The sequence below is a fragment of the Athene noctua genome, chromosome 13, assembly GCF_965140245.1.
Source record: "Athene noctua chromosome 13, bAthNoc1.hap1.1, whole genome shotgun sequence".
NCBI lineage: Eukaryota > Metazoa > Chordata > Aves > Strigiformes > Strigidae > Athene > Athene noctua.
Window position 1 is genome coordinate 17,970,453 of NC_134049.1, and position 20,633 is coordinate 17,991,085.

Sequence of the window (20,633 nt, forward strand, 5' to 3'; positions counted from 1 at the left end):
AGCCCTCTCCCCTCTGTTGCTTATGAGACTTTTCTGAGGGAGACTGGAACGACTTGAGAATCAAAGTCATCTCCAAAACCAACAACTTTTCCTAAGAGATGCATTTAAGCCATCCTACATAATAAATACTCTATAAATCCATAGGATACACCGACAAAAATTTGACACTGGAACAATACACTTTTCACTGAGAAACTTACTACTATGTGACAGATTTAGCTTAGAAAGTGCCCATTCATAATGTAGCTCCATTATTTTCAGTTAACTACAGGCATTTCAGTGGATGACATCAGTGAAGCTGACATGACTAGGCACCAATGCCACAATCTCCTCCCTATGACACACTTCCAGGTCATTTCACAAAGATTGCATTACCACCAACACGTAATTAATCTTGAAGTCTGACACTAACTGTTGAAAGTTCTTTAGTCATCATCAAAGCACTTAAGTGTACAATGCAACAAACTTGCTGAAACATGCTAAAAAATACAGGCTAATTGTGTGCAGTTCAGAATGTAACTACTGTTTCTCAATACAAAGTTCCTTGCAGCAAGAAGTACTATTCTTTACTCATCCACTGAAAATAAAAAAATTTGCTAAGCTGCATTGTTACGAACAAGGTTACATATTATTCTAACCAGTTTTAAGCTTTTTGGAACCAAAGAAATCTCCATTTTAACATCCCAGATCCTCAAAGACTTCAATCTGCTTCAGCACTAAATCCTTACACATGCCTCTCCATTACTTTCCAAACTAACATGGCTTTGCCATACTACACAGAACATCAAGAACATTCAAGCAATCTAGAGTCTATTAACATCAGTTTTTAATGACACTTTCTTCAAAATATATTTGCCACTTCTGAACGCTTATCCTGTTGTAGAAATCAATTTACAAAATATGACACCCACAGAGAGGCTGCTGGCCCAAACATCTCTTTCAGTTGCATGTAGTAATAATAAAAGATAATCACTTATTACCACATATATATAAAAAAGCCTAATAAGACTTCCAAATCAAAGATAAATTAGTGACTCATGAAATTATCTTTTCATGATAGCACTCAAACCATATGGCAACATGAGTTTTATTTTTAGCAGGAAGTACAATTGAATGGCGAATTCCCTACAATACCATCTCTTATCACAAAGTGATTCGGGTTTTGAGATAATTTTAATAACAGTACGACATTCCAACTTTTAAATATTAAAATATATTAATTATTTTATAGATAAAAAAGATAAGTTTGCCAAAAACTTATCCATTTGTGTTCAAGATAACTTTGGGACCTCTTTGTTTTTTGTAAACATCCACCTCACCATTAAATGATGAGCTGCAAAAGGTCTTTAGTACAACTGTTTCTCAAGCTGCATATCTTTAGGGACAGAACTGTTGGGCTGTATATTAATTAAAAAAAAACCATACTAGAGAAATAAACCATTTGGTAAGCACATACACATTTCCAAAAGAAACAGTACTACTGCAGCATGAAAACTAAAGAATCACTCAGCCACCAGGAAAGACAACAATAATAATCCCATCATTTGGCAGTACGGCTTATACATTAGACTGGCTACTCTATACTACACTATACACATAGGAAGGAACAGGACACGTAGAAGTACAATCCTTCCACTAAGAATATGACTTTACCAAGAATAATACTTTTTTTCATTAGGAAAAAAATGAAATGAGATGATCAGAATGCTTCGTTATCTAACTTAGGACCCACACAGAATCAGTAAAGATCAGGCAGGTTTACATGTGTGCATGTTTGTACACTGTACTGTGAAAGCATCAGAAGTAGACAGGCTGTAAGTGTCCAGTTTACTGACTGGGACTTTACATTAATCTGGGCCAACACTGAAATTGAAGCAGGAGATAAGACAGCCCCAAAGAAACTCTTCACATTTGTGTTCTGCTTTCAGAACAAGATCCAAACCTGATTAAATGGATGCAAGGCAACTTGAAATTAGCACTACCTGTTGAAAAAGAACACCCTGCACATTAATCTCTTTGAAACTGTGATACAGAAACTACCATAACAAAAGTACCCAGATCTTGAGATGAAAGTCTTTGAATTGCAGACTTCAACTCCTAGAGACATGGGCAATTTGCCCTCATCTGACATGAATATGCTCTCAGAGCCTATACAGGTGTCATTAGAGACAGTAGATTAACTGTTAATTGGTAATAAGTCTTGACCCTGGAATGCTCTCTTGACTGCAATTTATCAGGGTCAGGTAGTACTTTGGTTGAATGTAACCTTTTTTTTTTAAATAACTGTATAACACTAACTTTTAATATAATTGAGAATTGCTATTTTTGACATTAAAACAAAATTGTGAGCACAATAAAAAACAAAAGTGAAGATTTAACGTATTGGCTACAATATTATATTGGTTCAGTTCCTGAATGGATTTATTTGCATGTACCTGTCCTTAGAGGGAAATAGCAATGATTACCAAAAGACATTACAAACTTTTACAACATATCAACCAGTGCATTATTGGTGCCCTAGTTACACTAGTTATGTGTCCAAGAACGCCTCTTACAGACACAAGTTTACTATCACCGTGGGGAAAGAAAAACACACCAACCTTTAAATCACTTTTCTATTAAGTGCAATTAGTGCTTGTATCATGTGCCAAACTAAGATGTTTCATCTACAAGATAGCGTAAGATCCCCCATACTTCTGCAAACAATTGATATTATGGCTAGAATATCTGTGTAACTCCCAAGCTTTACTGAGTATGACTAGAGTTCCTACTGGTGACAACCTATATTCATCTAGGAAGAACTGCAGTGTACTTATTTCCTAATGGTAGCTGAGATAACCTTGATTTACTGAAGCAGAATCTAAATTTGCAACTTAAGTTGAGAAAGGTCCGATATCTTACTAGTCATTCAAACAGTTCAGCTTCTATTGTGGCTTAGGCTTAAATCCTTTGGCCAACAGACTGAAGTTCACAGAACTACAGTCCTGCATTCTGAAAAATGGACTAACAGACATCAAAGCTCAAACTCACTTTAGTGAGGTCAGTGCATGATTGTATTAGGTCTGTGAACAAAAATAAGGATCTCTACACTTGTGAAAGACTACATTGTGTGATTGTTAATAACCAAACAAATTAAGGTTTCTGTGGCAACGAAGAAATGCACTTGACCATTTACAGCAAAACAGATGTATACAATAACAACAAGTAACTTATGGCATTATCTACCTGCAAATTAATTCCTTCAGCAGGTACACACAATATATTGCTCAGTCATAAAAATATATATTATCTCTTTCCTTTAACATTTAGGTATATAAATATTTTACAGAAGAACATGCATCATTTAGATAAACAATTGCAAGAACATCCTCTGAAAACATAGGGTTGACATTTAGCAGTATAAAATGATTACATAAACATAGCTATTAAAGTCAAGACAAACCAATACAGCAGTAAGCAGTCCATTCTGTGCTAGTCCAAAGAAGTTAAGCACCTTTTTCAATAGGTTATATAATATATACACACACAGAGAATGCTTTGTAAATAGAGCAAAAAATCGCATAATTCCATCTGCATATTCTTCAGTCTTGTTTGGACTCCAAACTTACTGTTCACTTTTCTGCTCTTGCTTTCCATTCAGCTCTTGGTCAACTCTGCTTAGCAAAGAAAGCAGTAAGATTAAAACTATGTTACGAAGTAGTCTAGTTTGATAGCTCATATTAAGCAAAAACTATTCACCCTATCAGGAAAACACAAAGCTTTTACATGGAAAAAGTTTTAGTAAATATATATTAAGATTTTTATTGAATGTAGTCACAACAGTGCTTTTAAGTAAAAAAAGTATCTATTTTTCTACCTCCCCCTAGAAATTAAAGTTGTTAAGAAACCATTTAAATAACTATAGCATTTGAAAGGAAGCATTTGAAAAGTGCAAGTGAAGTTTGACTACAGAAGAAAAAAAGCAGGTTCTGTGCTTTTATTAATGAATGCAAGCAGGAATACAAGTTTATAGGTAACATGACAATATCTTCAAGCACTACTACTTTGATGAATTCATGACTGAAGAATAAGCACAGAATTACCTTTAATGTTACAGTAATTAAGCCAAGAAGGTAACAGCACTAGTCGAATCAACAAAAGTTAAGTGGCTCCTTAACTGCAATACCTTTTCTATTTAAAACTCTTGTAATTACCTGGGAATAATTCACCATCATGCTGCTAAAGTTGTTTTTTTGCTTGTGGGTTTGGGGGTAGGTGGTTTTTTTGTAATCTGCCTTGGAACTAGCAAACAAAACATTGCTTTGCAGAGACAAGTGATAGTTGACAGTCCTGCATGAGATGTACTTTTCCTCTTTACAGTAACAACATGCTACAGTCTTAACTATATCTTCTAGAAAGTAAGTTGTGCATGGAGGTAAATTAAACCCATAAGAAGGGAAGGCAAGTGGGTTGGGGATTTGTGCAGCTGTAAACTGAACCTAGCATATAAGGATCTAATAGGTCTGGAACAGTGTTGTCTGGAAGCAACAGCCTTGGTTGAATACCTGTTCACCTGCACAGTATGAAACTAATCCCTGTCCTCATTGCAGTATCTTCAAAAACCATGTTTTCACATGACTTAAGACTGACCACAGAAAGTCTAAGAAAACAAGCTATGCATAAGCATATAGCTGACAATATAAATCCACAGAAGCGTATCATATTTTAGCTTCCAAAGTGACCCATACACATAGCCAAAAAATTCCTACTTCCATCCTCAACAATTCAGTAACTGAACTTCAACACATATCCTTTCCCCCTATTATAGTAAGTAATGCCTACAACTGCTTTCAATCTGATTGAAGTCTCAGTATCAAACAGTGCCTGTGATCTTTCCTCAATATGTAAGTTTCACTTAGGAATGTATTACTTTTATAAAAGTGATGGTGGTATAAGCAATGATATTGCCAGGGACACTAGAAGGTGCTTGTTGTACCAAAGATTTGTAAAAGTTTTTACATTACTGTTTGAATGTCTCAGGTTTGCATCCTGAATACAAATGGGCCCTGTAATAGAACTGGGCCAAATTATGTATGCTGGGGAAGAAAAAAAAAAAAAAAAAAAAATCAAGCAGAACTGTTGTTCAATATGTACTGAAAGGGTTTCTTAGTACTTCAGGTTATACACTGCAAAACTATCACTTAATTGGAATAATTCCTAGAAAACATTTAACACTTGTCACCAGCTTTACCTGCTAGCTTTCAGAAATAATTTAAATGCTTTTAATTTCTCAGTGTTCCTCTCTATGTTCATTACACAATTTAGACAATAAGCCTCTCAATAGTTATGCACACACAGGAAGAGTAATTAAAAAAAAGCAAAGTTAGTAGCAAAACCTTTCAGTACATTTGTTAGTGACAGTGAAAAAGTAACATATCCATTCAAAAAATTTCATCAGCTGCTGGAATAGCTTGAATAGTTAGCAAGAGACTGAAAATTAACAAAATGAAAATCCAATGTTTATTAGCAAGGAGCATAGGCACTGCAAATACAAACAGCACTAAAACTAATAATTTAGATTGCATCTGTGCAAGTTAACTAAAAAAGTAGTGAATACCAAAAATACAAAATGCAAGATGCAATATTAGAACTTCTTCCAGTTGCATCTCTGCTGACGCATAGCTACAGCTTAGCGCCTAAAACCAGCTCTTCCTTCAGACATCACTTCTGGTCAGAAACAGTGAAACTTGATTTAGTTCATACAGAAGCACTACTCTGGCCTCTTGAAGATTCAGTTGAGAATCTACGTATCCCCTTAAAAGTGAGCATCTCATGTAATGGAGAGTATTCACAAATATCTGTCTGAACATCCAGGGTGAGTTCTTTTAGATGATACACTGTACTTGCAAGCAGTATAGTTACTTTCATGCTTAAAGACTTAGTCACTAGTGCATGTTTATATTTACAAATGCTTATTCCTTTTTGCAAGCCCATCAACTGGGAGTTAGTTGCAGTGCAAATTGTCTTATCTAGATGCAACCCTAATCAAAATATGAATATACCTTTTCTGTTTCTTTCTAAACTTTTCTTCTTCATACCTTGGTGAGGAAAAGTTTGATTTCAGTAAATATAACATATGAAGGCCAAATTCAACAGAAGCTGCAATCTGGTATTATTGTCAGTACAGTTTGTACAAATATACCAAGTTTTGGAACTGATAATTAAGAAAAAATATATTGTACCTCCAACATTTATAAGCATTCAACAAGAAGCATTAAGATTTAGTTATTATGACAACATATGAATTCAATACAACTTCTTGTCAAGTATTAACATCCATCACTAAAATTTAAAGTCTGTATTCAAAACAATTTGAAGCCAGATATAATCCTTCACAGAAGTCTGAGAATTAACTCCACCTGTCAAATAAGTTCGGCCTTTGCAGAACAGTTAAAAGTTCATCAATACAGAAAGGAGTCTTTCAAGACTTGGAATGACAGTCTGAATATTCAAAACATATCCCTCAAAAGCCCCAGTAAAAAAAAGAATATTCTAAAGACAGTACAAGACTGCTTTAGCATTGTCACGTCTTTCCACCCCAAGAAAAATGCATTTTCTCTATTTCATAAAAATTTAAATCATGCAACTCATACCAGCTGAATGTTTACTGCAATAACCAGCCATTTGCAGGAGTGGGGAAGGAATTTGTCCAACATGGATGTGCCCTCTGGTCCACACAGTAGAGACTATGCCATCTTTCTTTATGGAGTTCCCAGTTTGTGATCACCTATTGTGATGTATACCCTATAGGTTTTGTATGCTATACCCTCTACTAGGCTGATCAATTTATCATCAGAATTGTTAGTATTTTCATTTGGCATTAAGACCCAAGTTTATAGTTTCTACTCTATTGCTGCACCCACTACTGACTACAGAGATACTACTGACAAAAGTGTCATCATCATATTTGAAAGCAGAGTTATGCTGACATTAAAATGGATATTTATATCTGGAGGGAAGGAAGAGGAGAAAACCAAGGACACTGATGCTGCCCTAACCACCAAAGTAGTTTTAGAACTGTTACGGGTAGGGATTGAGCATTTTTTCACCACAGCTCTTTTAAATTAAATCCCAACCCAAGTGATATTTCATCACTTCACTTGTTACACATTTTAGCACGAAAACTGAAGATACTGTAACTTCAGTATAAACATGACCAGAACTTCTCATTCACAAGCCAGTTTAGTATACTAAGGGGTAGAACAACTGGACTAAGGTCTTCTCTCTAGAAGACTTGATTCACACACCCTAACTTGGTAATCATGTAAGGCACTATCCGTGAAGATCCCTATACGTTAACATTTTGACTATCCGTGCTACTGCATACCAAACCGAAGTTAGAAATGTGGTCAAACATGGGTCGTCCTCCTAGAGATAGCAATGATCTGAGTTAAATGAAATTTTATTAAATGCAAAGTATTACATTCCAAACAATCACTGTATACAATATATACTGGTTCTAAAATATAATCAGTGTAGAACATGTTTGAATAAAACGTACTGTTTTATGCAATCTGGGATGCCAACGTATTCCATGGGGATGAGTTCAGCTAGTTCTGCCAGGGTAAAGACATACCTAATTTTTTGGCTGAATTTTGAGCTGTGGAAGAACGAATGCAGGGTACAGTTACAACTTAAAAATTTTTCAGTAGGTCAATATTAAAACAGTTTTTGAAGTTTAAAGTAAATAGTTGTTAGGATTACTTTTTTTAAACAAACAAACAAAAAGAAATAGCTTTCAGAGTATTACCTAATAAAAGGTTTTGTGATGGCCAGAATTGTTCTGATGAACCAAGAAGGATGAACTATGATTAATGATTTCAGATTTTTCCTTAACCTGAAGAATTCAAACAGCGAACATAATTACTAGAACAAAAAGGCAGCATGACAAGGTGTTTAATATATAAAAAGTATGCTTTTGCAAGCACAACCAGTCAGATCAGTCCGGTATTCTGATATTCCATTATTCATTACTATCTGCCAGAACAGAAAAATACCACACAACTACATAGTCAAAATTTGAGATATAGTATCAGTCTGACAACACTGACAGGGAAATAACACTCCAAAGACAAGTGTCTTTGAATCTTTTTACGTGACTAATGATGAAGTGGTTCACAAAGGACCCCCCCCTTATTACCTTATCATATTAATACATGAAGTTTTAAGGAAATTTTACGTGGTAACAGTATCAAGTATTCTAACACTAGTATTTTCACTCAAAGAAATGCAAGACAACAAGGCATGGCTGTAGCATTATTACACACTGTCTAGCTTTAGGAAGAGGTTTTCAATACACCAAGCAATTTGCTTCATTAAATCTTAACCAGTAGGTACCAGTCACCACAGTAAACAGCAGTTTTTCCTAAACATGTATCACTGAACATGTGAATATTGTAAGAAAACACTGCAGAGCTTCTTACCTTCTATCAATTTGCTGGTAACATTTCCTAAGCCAGCCTAAACTTGGCATTTTTCTCCGTGTTGTTGCACCATTCAGGTAAACTATCATATAGTTCTCTGCTACTAACAGTTCTAAAGTGCCAATTACATACCTGCAAAAACAAGCAAATAAAACTTTCACGTGAAGATCTGTGGATATTAAATTCCTAATAGTGATCAAATATATTTTAAAAATTTAGAGTTGGCAACAGTGTTGAGCAACATCTAATAATAGTTTCTCTCCTTCCCTTGGAAGCAGATATTGTTGCTTTTCCATTTGTTACCTTTCATCTGAAATATTAAAAGTTTCATAAAAAAGAGAGAAGTAACTGCTCTTACATCAAAATGCCAAGTTACACAATGTGAAAAGACAGTATTCAGAGGCAGATAATGGACTTACTTAAATAGATTGTCCATTAGGTATCTGTAGTTAGGCTGGCTGCTTTCGGGCATAAAGCAGACAGCAAACACAACAATGGCATTTAACCCGTCACCATAATAACCTAAAAACAAAGAAAAAAGCATCAATAGTGACAAAGATAACTACATATTGACTACATTTACACAAACCCAAGCACATTCAATAAGCTTTTTCAGTATTTACCTTGAAAAGATTTACAAACATCTATTCTATATGGACAAATTCATACAGTTACAGAAAATATCAAGATTTCTTTTTCAAGTTTGTCTACTTCTAAAGAAACAGCTGAAGCTGATGTAAATCCAATGCTGTGCCTACAAACAACATCTCAGTTTAAAATCTCAGACTTTTATACAGCGAACTTTTCTTCCAACTTAAACTCCACAGACTGTCATTAAACTGATTATGCCTTACTAGATCTACAATTAATGCTTTCAACACTCTTAAACCAGTCACACTGACACTGTAGACCAGATAATCTTATCTTACAACATATGTGCATGTTAGTAGCTTCATCTGAACATGCGTACATTTTGGAATTTTAGTTTAACAGGGAAAAAAAATAGTGTCAACCATATGCCTTAACATTGCAACAAATGAATCATGAGCTCTGTCTGTGCCACCCCAAACTCAGCTTAAAGAAGCAGTTTCTCAACAGTTCCGCTCAGCACATCACTAATCCTTACCACCATGACTGATAACTTTTTTATACGGTTCAATTGCTTTCATGTCCACCCTATGGTCCTGTTCTCCAATCCTAAACATTCGCCAGCGTCGACCATCATCTTTCTCCTCTTCTGCAGTGTATTCAGTAAGTGATCCTTTCCTAATTACATCAGTAGTTTTTGGTTTTGGAAGATCATCTGCCAAAGTTAAAACACGTTAAAGATCCATTATGAATACTACATGTAGTGACAATCAGTTACAACACCAGTTAACCACTTTGCTATCTAATGCATTTTAATATTCTCTAGCCAGTCAGACACATCAGTTGACTTGGTTCCTTCAGTCATTACAAAATAGGATCTCATGGGTGTAATATATATTTTATCAAAATACTCCTATGTTGGCAGTTATCTGTTGACTAATTTTCTGTGTCAAAGTACACGACTAACTTTCATTCATGTAGGAAGCCTATTTAACTGTAGGCTTTCAGAATACCGATCCTGATGAATCTCAAAGTAGACAAAGTGGTTAACTCCAATGATAATTACACAGGTTGCTTGATCACAGATTTACATAAAAGCATGATTTAAAACAGTGACAATACCTTGCAAGCAGACATGCAGGCAAATCTATCAGAAATTAAATCTAATTCATATGTGTGCAATCAATACAGATGAAATTTACGCTGACAGCAATCTAAAACAATTTGCTCCAATTAAATTATGATTCTTGGCTTTGTTGCATAGGCCTTACCCAAAGCGAGAAAAACCTACTGCAAGTTAGTTGTCTGTTCCCAAGACAAAGCTGTTAATTGAAACTATCCTTCCAGGAAAATGAAGGCAGCAGCATTAAAGGAAGAAAAGACAGAAACCCTTTTCAGCCACTTTTAAAAACAAGGCACAAACATCTGGAAACTTCCTTTGCATCATTGTAAAACTAACCCTAAATACCAGTTCTTCTTCACTAAAATGATGAAAATCCTTTTAACACAGGTAAACCCAGTCTCTGTTATGAAAACCACCTGCAATATGTCTTTACCCATTACCCGCCCCCCCCCCTTCATTCTAAAGAGTGTATTTTTTTCTGTTTGTAAGCCATCTCGGAATGAAGAACAGGTAGTGTTTTATATGTAATAGTGAAAAGAAAGCTTCCTGTTTACTCAGGAATTAAAATTATTTTATTTCCAGAATAAAATAATAATAGTTTACATTTTTACTTTGAGACATTCTTAAGTCATGAAGTTTACAGAAGTTAAAGACTCCAACTATTTGACCAACACAACAGTTCTTGGCTTACATAAAAGGGCCTTAAAACAAAGTTAAACTCAAGTTTAAAACTTCATACACATAACATTTTTATCTCAAATAACATTTGCTAGAATCTCCAGGTTTTGCCTATAAGAATAAGATGAAGAACCTGGCTATAGCTAAGGTAACTTCCTATCAAATAATTTCAGAATTCATTGACACAAAAGAGGATCTTCTACCACTTGCAGTCAATCCAGAGAGCATGCAAACTCTAAGGCTACTGACCTTTTGTCATTCTCACCACAGTAAGATGTTCAGGTGTTACTGAATATATTTTAAAATAACATTGTCCTCCTTAATTACAAAGGCTTGTAGTTTGTCGACTTTTGACCAGCTAAACTTTAATCTATATTTCTGCATATGGTTCACTTCAAAGTGAAACACCTTGAATATTTTTTTCTCCCAGGCTGGTTCTTGAAAACATACTGCAATAGAGAGGATTTTCCATAACTTCAGGTCTTACAGGTGTTTAGTGACATTCACCTAAGTTTATCTGGAGTTACAGCTAATGCATTCAGCTAATAACAATCAGTTAAATTCTGCTTTGCACTTTAAAAATTCACTGGGCCTACTTCCAATTTCTAATCTAATCACTCCTTTACATTTTTACTCTTGTAATACTGAGTCACAGTTATATCCCACCTGAAGACCTGTTGACCTGCACACAAAAATATTTTAGGGAATCAGACAAAAGTAACAAAATACTTACCTTCCCATTCAAACTCATTACTGTTTTCTGAAGGAGTATCTAAATCATCCAAATCAATCTCTCCACTCTCATCCAAGTCATCAGACAAAACAGATTCCTCACTGTGATCCAAAGTTAAGCTAATATCTGGAGCCATCAGTTTCTTCCTCGCTTTGGTTCTATTAACCTCTGTATTTAAAAAATCAATTATTTATTTTCAAAGCTAAAGTGAGTTTAGATAACCATATTAGCAAGACAGAGGAGCATAGTGCTTTCTCAGAATGCATTGTAAATGAACACAATTTAAACAATGTATCTTTGGAATAAGAATTAAACACAGGGTGAAGAGAACAGCACTGGAGGTAAGAGTTCTCAAAACCGTAAGTTTACCTGATTGCATACATGCTATGATCACAGTGGTAGACCCACCATACTCCCTACAGAAGAAAAACCTGTAGTGTTGCCACCACCTAAGCCCCTATTACCCATATTAGCTACGTCAAAGCATACCATGAGTTGTTCTAGATGTTATACTACGTCTTGCAAATAACACAATAGATTCATGTCCCTAGCCCTTGTTTTTGTTAAGGTATTGGCAACATCATAAGCATCTTTGATGAAATAAATAATATACAAGATAAAAAAAAAAAAGGCTGACAAACAATAGCGAGGACAGAAAATTAAAGAAACTGTTAGGTGAATACACAGCATTCCTTGAGACACAAGGCAAATACTTGTGTGATTTAGCAGTCGAAAGCAGGGAATAAAATGAAATGACAGATCTAGCACTAGAAATGCCACAACTAAAGCAGACAGACAAGATGCAAAAAATGTAAACATCAAGAAAACACCTGCATTATTTCACCTCTGACCATTCAGGCAGGCAACATTCTTACAATAAGGCCACAAAGGTCTGAAATTTGGAGCAAAACTGAAGTACTAACTGATGCACAGAAGCCAAATAATGAATCAAGATTTTAAGACAGGTCAGGAGTGCAATAATTCATTTTCGTCCAGTATTGCCTGGATAGCTCTGTTCACAGGGAGAAATCTCATTTTATTGCAAAACCCTTTTCTTTCTAGGCAAGATGTTTATAATAACCTTCACATACAAAAATGTCATTTAGAATGCTGTTTCCCCAAGCCTGAATCAAAACCCAACAAACCACCAACCCAAACTCCCCCCAAAACACCCTAAAACAAAATGGAGCTTTAAAACAGCCATCTAAGTAGCAGCCAGCTTGACTGGAGTGAAATGTTCGTACCAGCTTCACTTTCTTCTCCAGCTGCAGCCAATATATCTGACTCAACAGGATCATCCTCTGGCAGGGGCCTGGTGGTGTACAAAGTAGAAACTATTGTGACAAAACATTTTTTTTTCCTTAAATAGCCAGCTAAATGCTAAATAATTAGACTGCACTCCTAAAAAACCCACTGTGGTATAGTACCAAACTAAATTTACTTATAGCCTAAATTGAAGCTTTCAGTAAGCAAACTGCAAAGTAGCAGAGAATTCCATTACAGCATTCAAGCAACCATCTATTGATGTGAGAAATGACAAAATACTGGTTGCTACTAGCATGTGTCACCCTTAAGAAAACTTCTCATATTCTTGCTTGAAAAAATTTGATGTTAAATACATTACAAAAGTACTTTACTCATGTTATTACAGAATGCCTCTGAAGTCAGCTGGTTTAGCTCTTTGTAGGCCCAAGCATTACTAGCAGTCTCAAAAATTTTGTTGAGAAATGTTGCTTAATCAAATATTTGGGCCTTCAGACACTGGTAATAATATGCAAACAATGTAGTTGCAAAAGATTACTACAGAAAACAAAGCCAAGCTTTCAAATTTTCACTTCAACAACACTGGAAAGTAATACAGGAATGCCACTGCTGAAGTTACACATGAACATGAAGTGATCCCTTTCCAGACCATAAAGAAACATGCCACAAAACCTTTTCAAGACTACTTTATTAATGAAAATCACTTCAAGGTTATTACCGAGTGTTAGTTCACCAGGAAGATAAAGTAGCAGCTTATTCTGGATGTTATGCATTTGATTTGAATTACTTAAAAAACATTAAAAACCTTGGAAAATCTTCATCTTGCCATTCTTCCTTAAACTCAACGCCTTCCATTTTCCAGCCAACTTGAATTGCTAATAGAGACTCCTGTTCAGCCAGAACCTCTTGTTTTCAGGACAGTGGACTAAAGAGGAACTGCAGGAACATAACAGAAGATGCTAGTTCAGTACTACTGTAATTCCCATACTTTCAACACATCCTTTTACTTATTATCAAGTTGAGGTATTATGCAGGAAAAAAAACCACACACACAAAACAGAAGAGTTTATGATTTGTTTCTATTTTGTTGTTTTGGTTTTTTTTATGCAAAACTACTTATGGAATGGTTTGTCATACAATAAATTAGGTTGGAAGGGATCTCATGTAGTCCAATGCCCTGCTCAAGCAGGACCAACTCTCAATTAAAATCAAGGGCCTGAGCAACCTGATCTAGCATTTGGGATTACACCAGCTCAAGCTGTAAGAAATCTGACAGCTCTCTAGATTCCATAGGAGATATTGAATAATTGTATATTTTGAGAAAAAGAATTACAGTGGTCAAATCTAAAACTCAACCCAGTTCTAAAAAAACACAAGAAAACCACAAACCCCAAAACATTTTAAAGATACCTATTTCAGAAAGTATTTTCAGAGAACTCACCCTGTCAAGTGCAAGTTAAGCTGTGTTTTTCCAGGCTCACCCATCACCAGCAACAAGGACTTCCCAATAATGGAACATAATAAACCATTCTGCTGACATATAAATCCAAGCTGTTGACTCCCTTGGTAGTGCTGGCTCTGAAGACTGGCAGCAACAGGTAAACTTATCAATGAAGATGTTAAGAAAACCAATGCTAATCAAAACAGGAAATGATATTTTTAAATGCAAAGAAGCAATCAACACAGAACACCAGTAAGTACAAAGTCTGACTGCTAACATACTGCTAATTAAGCCAGAGAGACAATGTACTTTTTACATGGATAAAAAGAAACAAGTTACCCTTACTGTTCTGTGGGATCACCCTTCACAACAAACCCCAATTTCTCTTCTCCTGACTTGATTACAGTCACAGACTGATTTTAAAACATCCTGCAATGCTTAAACCTACACTATACAAGCCGATTAATAAAAAATTACAAGACTGGTTTCGGGTTTTTTTTTAATAAAACTGCAGTACCAGAGAAAAATTACATGCTAACGACCAAAATTTAAGCTTATTTTACTGATGTTTCCCTGCCTCCCTCCTCCAGAAAACAGAACTAAAATTTCTAGAAGGTAGCAACCCAGCTCCTCTTAAGGGTCAGACTCTCCTTGTTTGAATCATTCAGCCCCTGCACCATTCAGTTGCTGGCAGTATGTTCCTGTGCACACAGTCTCCAAGAAGTTGCCCCCAGCAATTGTCCTCCCAGTTCTCCCTCTTTCTGTTCATCCTTTGACTAATATGCTGTTTAGAGTAGTTTCTTCTTGCTTGAATCATATGACTTTCCTCATGAAACATGTCCTCTCTTGCAGTAAAATGATTATATTCTCAGCATACAGTTAGTTTCTCCTGTGTGTTTGCAACGATGAATTTTAAATATTTGCTTGGAGACAAGATTATGATTAGTAGTAACACTGAATTATATGCATAGTTCTTTACACATATGTTTCAGGACACTGAGATGAAGCACAATAAGTTTCACAAGGTACCCGGCACAGTCAAAAGAATATAGTTGTTACAGTCATTATGGAATGGGCCATCTGATGCAATTACACAGTTCACTGTAAACAGACACTAAACCTAAAAGAAAATCTAAACTGATGACTTTATTCTTAAGGAACAGATGAAAAAACTAAGAAAACTGACAGTAAAAAAACCCACCACCACAAACCAACCTATCACTGTGCTGATAAGATGCTACTCTTGAGCTTGCCTGCACTGCATTCACTATACAGTTCCCACAAGACAGTTTAAAGTAGTTTTGCTCCAAGACTTGATCAGTTTTCTCACCATACTTTTTAAGAATACCAAACACCAAGTAACATCTATTAATTTCAGATGTACAGCATTTCAGTGCAGAAGAAATTTCTACCAGTATGTAGAAATTACATTCAGATAAACTCAATACACTAAGACAGGCACAAAGTTTAAATTACTCATGCTGTAACCGAAGTTTAAATCACTTTTACAGAACACTTCTCTACTTACAGAATTCTCACCAGCAGCTTCTCATTAAGGCAGATTTGAAAACAATAATTTTCTAAATACCACATAGTACAGCTGCAAAAAACTTACAAGGCAAGTTCCAAGTTAAGCATCAAATAAGCTTGAATTTAGGTTTTTAGCACACTAATTAAGATGCAGGCTAAGCAGTTGTTTTAGATGTTTCAACTTAAAGTCTCATATACAAAAGCACTACAATTTGTCAGCTAGAAGAATGAGAAATTAAGGAGGAAAGGTAATCTCAAGAAAGTTAGAAAAGTGCTGACTTCAAAGTTAACTATCGAATAATTTTACATGACCAGTATAAATGCTTAAAAAGCAGGGGAAAAAGATCTACTATTTCTGCTCATACAAATTAAAGCCAAGTTTAGAATAGTCTTCCTATAGCTGCTGTGGTAGTGCTGACATCTTCTGGTCTTACTACGGCAAAATCTCTTTTTAATTCAGCTGTAAATCAAAGATCTAAAATCTTAACTTGAAAAATGCAATATATTGTAATAATGCAAGTATTTATTAGTCATGAAGAAGAAAAGCAATAATTTCTACCTGATTCTATCACTCTTCATGGCCAAGTCAAGTCATGGTTTCTGAGAACAGCAAGACTGATCATTCTTACTCTCCATTCTCCTTACTTTCCATTTTACTTAAAGAAATGGAATTGGAAGTTTAGGAGCTATCTAAAGGTCAGAAACTTCAACACATCAAAGAACATGTGGATGCAGGACTGCCATGTGGTTCTGCTCTCTTACAGGAACCACAGGACTTTGGTGCTCAACAACGCCTTTTAAACTATCTCAACAGGCAAGTTATCATGCTACAAAAATAAAAATAGCATCACAAGCAAACACATCACTAAAACCCACTACTCTTCCACTACAGCTAATGAACAAGATGTCCATTTCCAGAACACCTCGCACCTGAAGAGTATTACTGCTTGCACCACAAGCCAAAACATCAGTGTTCTCATCCTTTTTCTGCAAAAAGATAATTTTCAGAGTTCTCATTAATACCAATCTGGCTCACTGGCAGGTGCAGGAGTACCAAATACAACAGCCTATTATAAATTGCCATTTTTAAAAATTTAGTTTTCAGCTGAATAATCTGTCCCAGACACTTAAAGTAAAAAAAAAACAACAAAAAAACCCCAAAAAAACAGAATGCATGAAACAATCTTATTACCTAAGTTAAAAATCCCTTACAAAAATTTTTTTTTTGGGTTTTCACCCTTGAGTTCTCAGAATACACAAATAAATAGGAGTTACACATTTATATGGTCGTATCTGCCTATCCAATACTAAGACTCATATTCAGTCCTTGATCAGTACCTCAGCATCTTTAGTAGAATAAAAACAAAGTTTATTTTGCAAGACAATTGCAGTGATGAGCACGCTGTTGAACTATGTACCTGGTCAGCAAAGAATAGCTTGCTGTTCCTGTCTCAGAAGGTTGAAATGAACTTCAAAAAAAGGTTAGCCTACTTTTTTTCTACATTTCACTTCCACCATTTTGACAGAAACATTAACTGTTAGTTAAGTGAAATAAAGAGGTACCGCTAAGAATATTCTTCACATTTATTTTACATCAAGACAAAAGTAAGGAACAGATAGGTATTTTCTCATACACATATCCACATGGTGCAGCTCACTATAATTTCTATATGGTTTTATAACCCCACTGACTTTTAGAAGGTGGCCACACTATCCATGACCTCAGGAGACATTTCCCAGCTCTGAAGACAGACATCCAAACTTTATCACTTGTAACTTTGCATAATGAGGTAGTGCAAGAACCTTTATTAATAACAAGTCAATTCTTCACCACTTTTAGTCCCTTCTCTCTGCATGAAAGCACAAAGAAATCAGTCAACTAGAAGAGAAAACTTTTGAGAACACTGCTGCTTTCATCTCCAGGGATACTACTTTAAACTCTACATTCAAAGCAATGGAATAATCTAATTTCTGAATCACTGAGATTGATTTAAAGGGAAATACTAACTTGCCAGACAACGGCCAAAAAAAATTTATACACTGCCTAAATGCACGCAATATGCCTTTGTAAGATTTAAATATTCATACAAGTTAACCAGAAATAACCAATCACTACTTAGTGTATTACATTAATAGCTGGAAATAAGGAGGAACTAAAATAAAAGACACTAGAAAGCAGCTACTGTGACATAGCTCTATACTGTGCATTTGCTAAACCTGCATCGGAAAAAGTTACTCCACTCGTTATTCAACCACACCAGAGAAAGGGGAAATAGAGACTCCGTCACCGAGGACAAACCCCCAGCCTATTTTGTGAAAACAAGGCTGACGCTCTGGTGCCACCGCTCCATCGAGGCAGAGGAAGGCACTGCTAAGTTTAACACTTACGGGCTCAAAACCCTTTGCGCTCCCAGGGCCGAGCCGAAGCCACACGGGGCGAAGCCGCCGCCGCGCTCTGCGGAGGAAGCCGCGATCTCGGCAGAGCGGGGCCGCACCAGCCCGCTCCGCGCCCCGCGGGGCAACCACCGTGCCAGGCACCGGCGCGGCCTGGCAGCGGCTCTCACGCCCGAGACGCAGGCGAGCACCGCCCCGGCAGGGCGCCCGCGCCCGAGGGCTCCGGACTGAGCCCCGCCACCCCCCGCGCACCGACGGGAAGCCGGGCCGCGGCCCTGCCCCGCGCCCGCACCGCACCGCACCGCACAGCCCAGCCCAGCCCAGCCCGGCCCGGCCGGGCCGCGGCCACGGCTCAGAGCTCCCGGCTCGCTATTATCGCCCCTTCCGCAGCCATACCTGGGAGGAGACAGGGGAGAGAGGAACGTAACGGGCTGAGCCGCGGCCTGGGCCGCGCCGCCGCCGCGGAAAGAGCCCGCTCGACTGCGCGCCCCTGCTCACCCGGAAGCGCATACGCCGCCGGGGTCACGTGGCAGCCCCTCTCCGTAGGGGATTGGCGCACTCAGGCACATGCGTAAGAGAACGCGGCTGCCGCACGCACGCCCCCCCCCCCCCCGACAGCTGGCGCCTGCGCGCTCTGTCCTCCCGCGCGCGGGGCGGGGCTCGTGCTGCTCTGGGGGCGGGCCCGGGCGCTGTCTGTCTGTCCGGGCGGGTGTCTGTCTGTCCGGGCGGGTGTCTGTCTGTCCGGGCGGGTGTCTGTCTGTCCGGGCGCTGTCTGGCTGTCCGGGCGCTGGCTGTCCGGGCGGGTGTCTGTCTGTCCGGGCGGGTGTCTGTCTGTCCGGGCGGGTGTCTGTCTGTCCGGGCGCTGTCTGGCTGTCCGGGCGCTGGCTGTCCGGGCGGGTGTCTGTCTGTCCGGGCGGGTGTCTGTCTGTCCGGGCGCTGTCTGTCTGTCCGGGTGCTGGCTGTCCGTCCTGCCGGGAGCGTGCTGAGCGCCAGCGCCGAGCGCCAGTGCTGCGGGCTGGGCAGCCTCGGCGGGGGGTGATGAGCGGCGCCGCTGCCGTCCCTGGGCACGGACAGCTTCCGCGGCCGCCGCCCGTCCGGCCAGGGCAGCCCCTTGTCACGGGAATGTTAACAGAGGGGTCGAGTCCTGGGCCGCGATAACGGGACACCGAATGGAAAATGTCAAGTCCGAGCTCTGTGTGCTAGATAGTGTGCCGTGCCTGGCATTTCAGGTGCTCGGGGAGGTATGAGATGAATGTCAGAAACAAGAGTCGAACGTTCTCCACCAGGAAAACAAGAGGTGGCATCAATATTACATACCGGCAAGGCGGCGGTAGTGGAGTTAATGAGCAAAAAACCTGAATCTCCGCATCACTTGAAACTACAGCTTCAGCTGTATAAATATGGCATGCAAAATACAGTCCTCCTGCGTGACATAATATAGTGATACTACAGACGGACAGAGAAGCACAGGAAGTTATACAAATCTCATTTTCATCCTTTTCACATAGCTAAGAATGGTAATGGTAGCCAACATTACCAGGAGGAGGAGATCAGGATGAAAGGAAGGTTTTGGCTAAGGTTTAGAACTTGCCACTAACACATTGTGATCATATACAGACAGCTACTAATTTAATCACAGCAAATCACTCACAGCTAATCTATTACCCAAAGATGAATGTTACAACAATAGCAGTGGAGTTTGTTTTACTGTAGGGTGCTTAAGGAACTTGGAATAAATGTGACAGATATGGAGAAAAAGTGTGGAAAGAATTAAAAAGTCATATAAGGCGGCATAAAATGAAGAGGAAAACATGAGAAAGAAAAATACCACTAAAGAAGAACAGAAAGCACAGATAAAATCTACAAGTACAGGGAAAAAAAGCAATTATTGAGGTAAATTAATTAGAGCATTGAAAATATATTTATAAAGAATTAGTATCATGCACAGCGAATGGCCTGTGGCCTCTAGGCATTATTGCTGTAAGTTTATCAGATAGTAGTTACAAATGTAAAGCAAGAGCTAGCTTAAATAAAATAAAGTGTCTGAAACTACTGGTAAGGGAAATACAGTAAAACAGTGAGGGGAAAAAGCAAAAAGGAAAAAAATATTGTATCCTCCCACATTTGTTATGTCATTATTTTTTGTTTGTGGAAGTAAGAATGCAACAGAAGATAACCAAATACTCCATGCTTAAGAACATTATATTTTCCTATCTACTCCCTGCTGCACACCAAACTTACCACTACCAGTGTTCCTACTCTGGAACTTTCTATGTCTGTAGCACCCCAGCCTTCAATAGCAAAGATCTGACTATGTGACTTATGTGATCAGTTTGCAAAGTACTTCCCTATATTATTAAAGACTGAGTGAGAAGAGAGCTCAGCCTGCTGATTTAGAGTATCTGTGAACAGTTGGAATGA

The 20,633-nt window shown here is 37.9% G+C and overlaps 1 protein-coding gene across 4 annotated transcripts; it reads right to left on the reverse strand.

Annotated features, from left to right (window-relative positions):
• Positions 1–1,069: 1,069 nt before the first annotated feature.
• On the reverse strand, positions 1,070–18,724 carry BNIP2 (BCL2 interacting protein 2). Of its 4 annotated transcripts, none has more exons than XM_074916730.1 (12): positions 18,609–18,724; positions 14,289–14,432; positions 13,653–13,783; positions 12,829–12,896; positions 11,585–11,752; positions 9,589–9,765; positions 8,882–8,984; positions 8,463–8,594; positions 7,790–7,876; positions 7,541–7,639; positions 6,042–6,077; positions 1,070–3,653 (listed from the first exon to the last, which is right to left on the reverse strand). In XM_074916730.1, the coding sequence occupies exons 3-12, from the start codon at positions 13,700–13,702 to the stop codon at positions 3,605–3,607; spliced, it is 969 nt and encodes a 322-aa protein (XP_074772831.1). In that variant the 5' UTR covers positions 13,703–13,783; positions 14,289–14,432; positions 18,609–18,724; the 3' UTR covers positions 1,070–3,604. The 4 variants fall into 4 exon arrangements, with proteins under 4 accessions (XP_074772831.1, XP_074772833.1, XP_074772834.1 ...); XM_074916732.1 differs by having other exon boundaries at positions 14,289–14,450; XM_074916733.1 differs by lacking the exon at positions 6,042–6,077.
• Between the last annotated feature and the right edge of the window lie 1,909 nt (positions 18,725–20,633).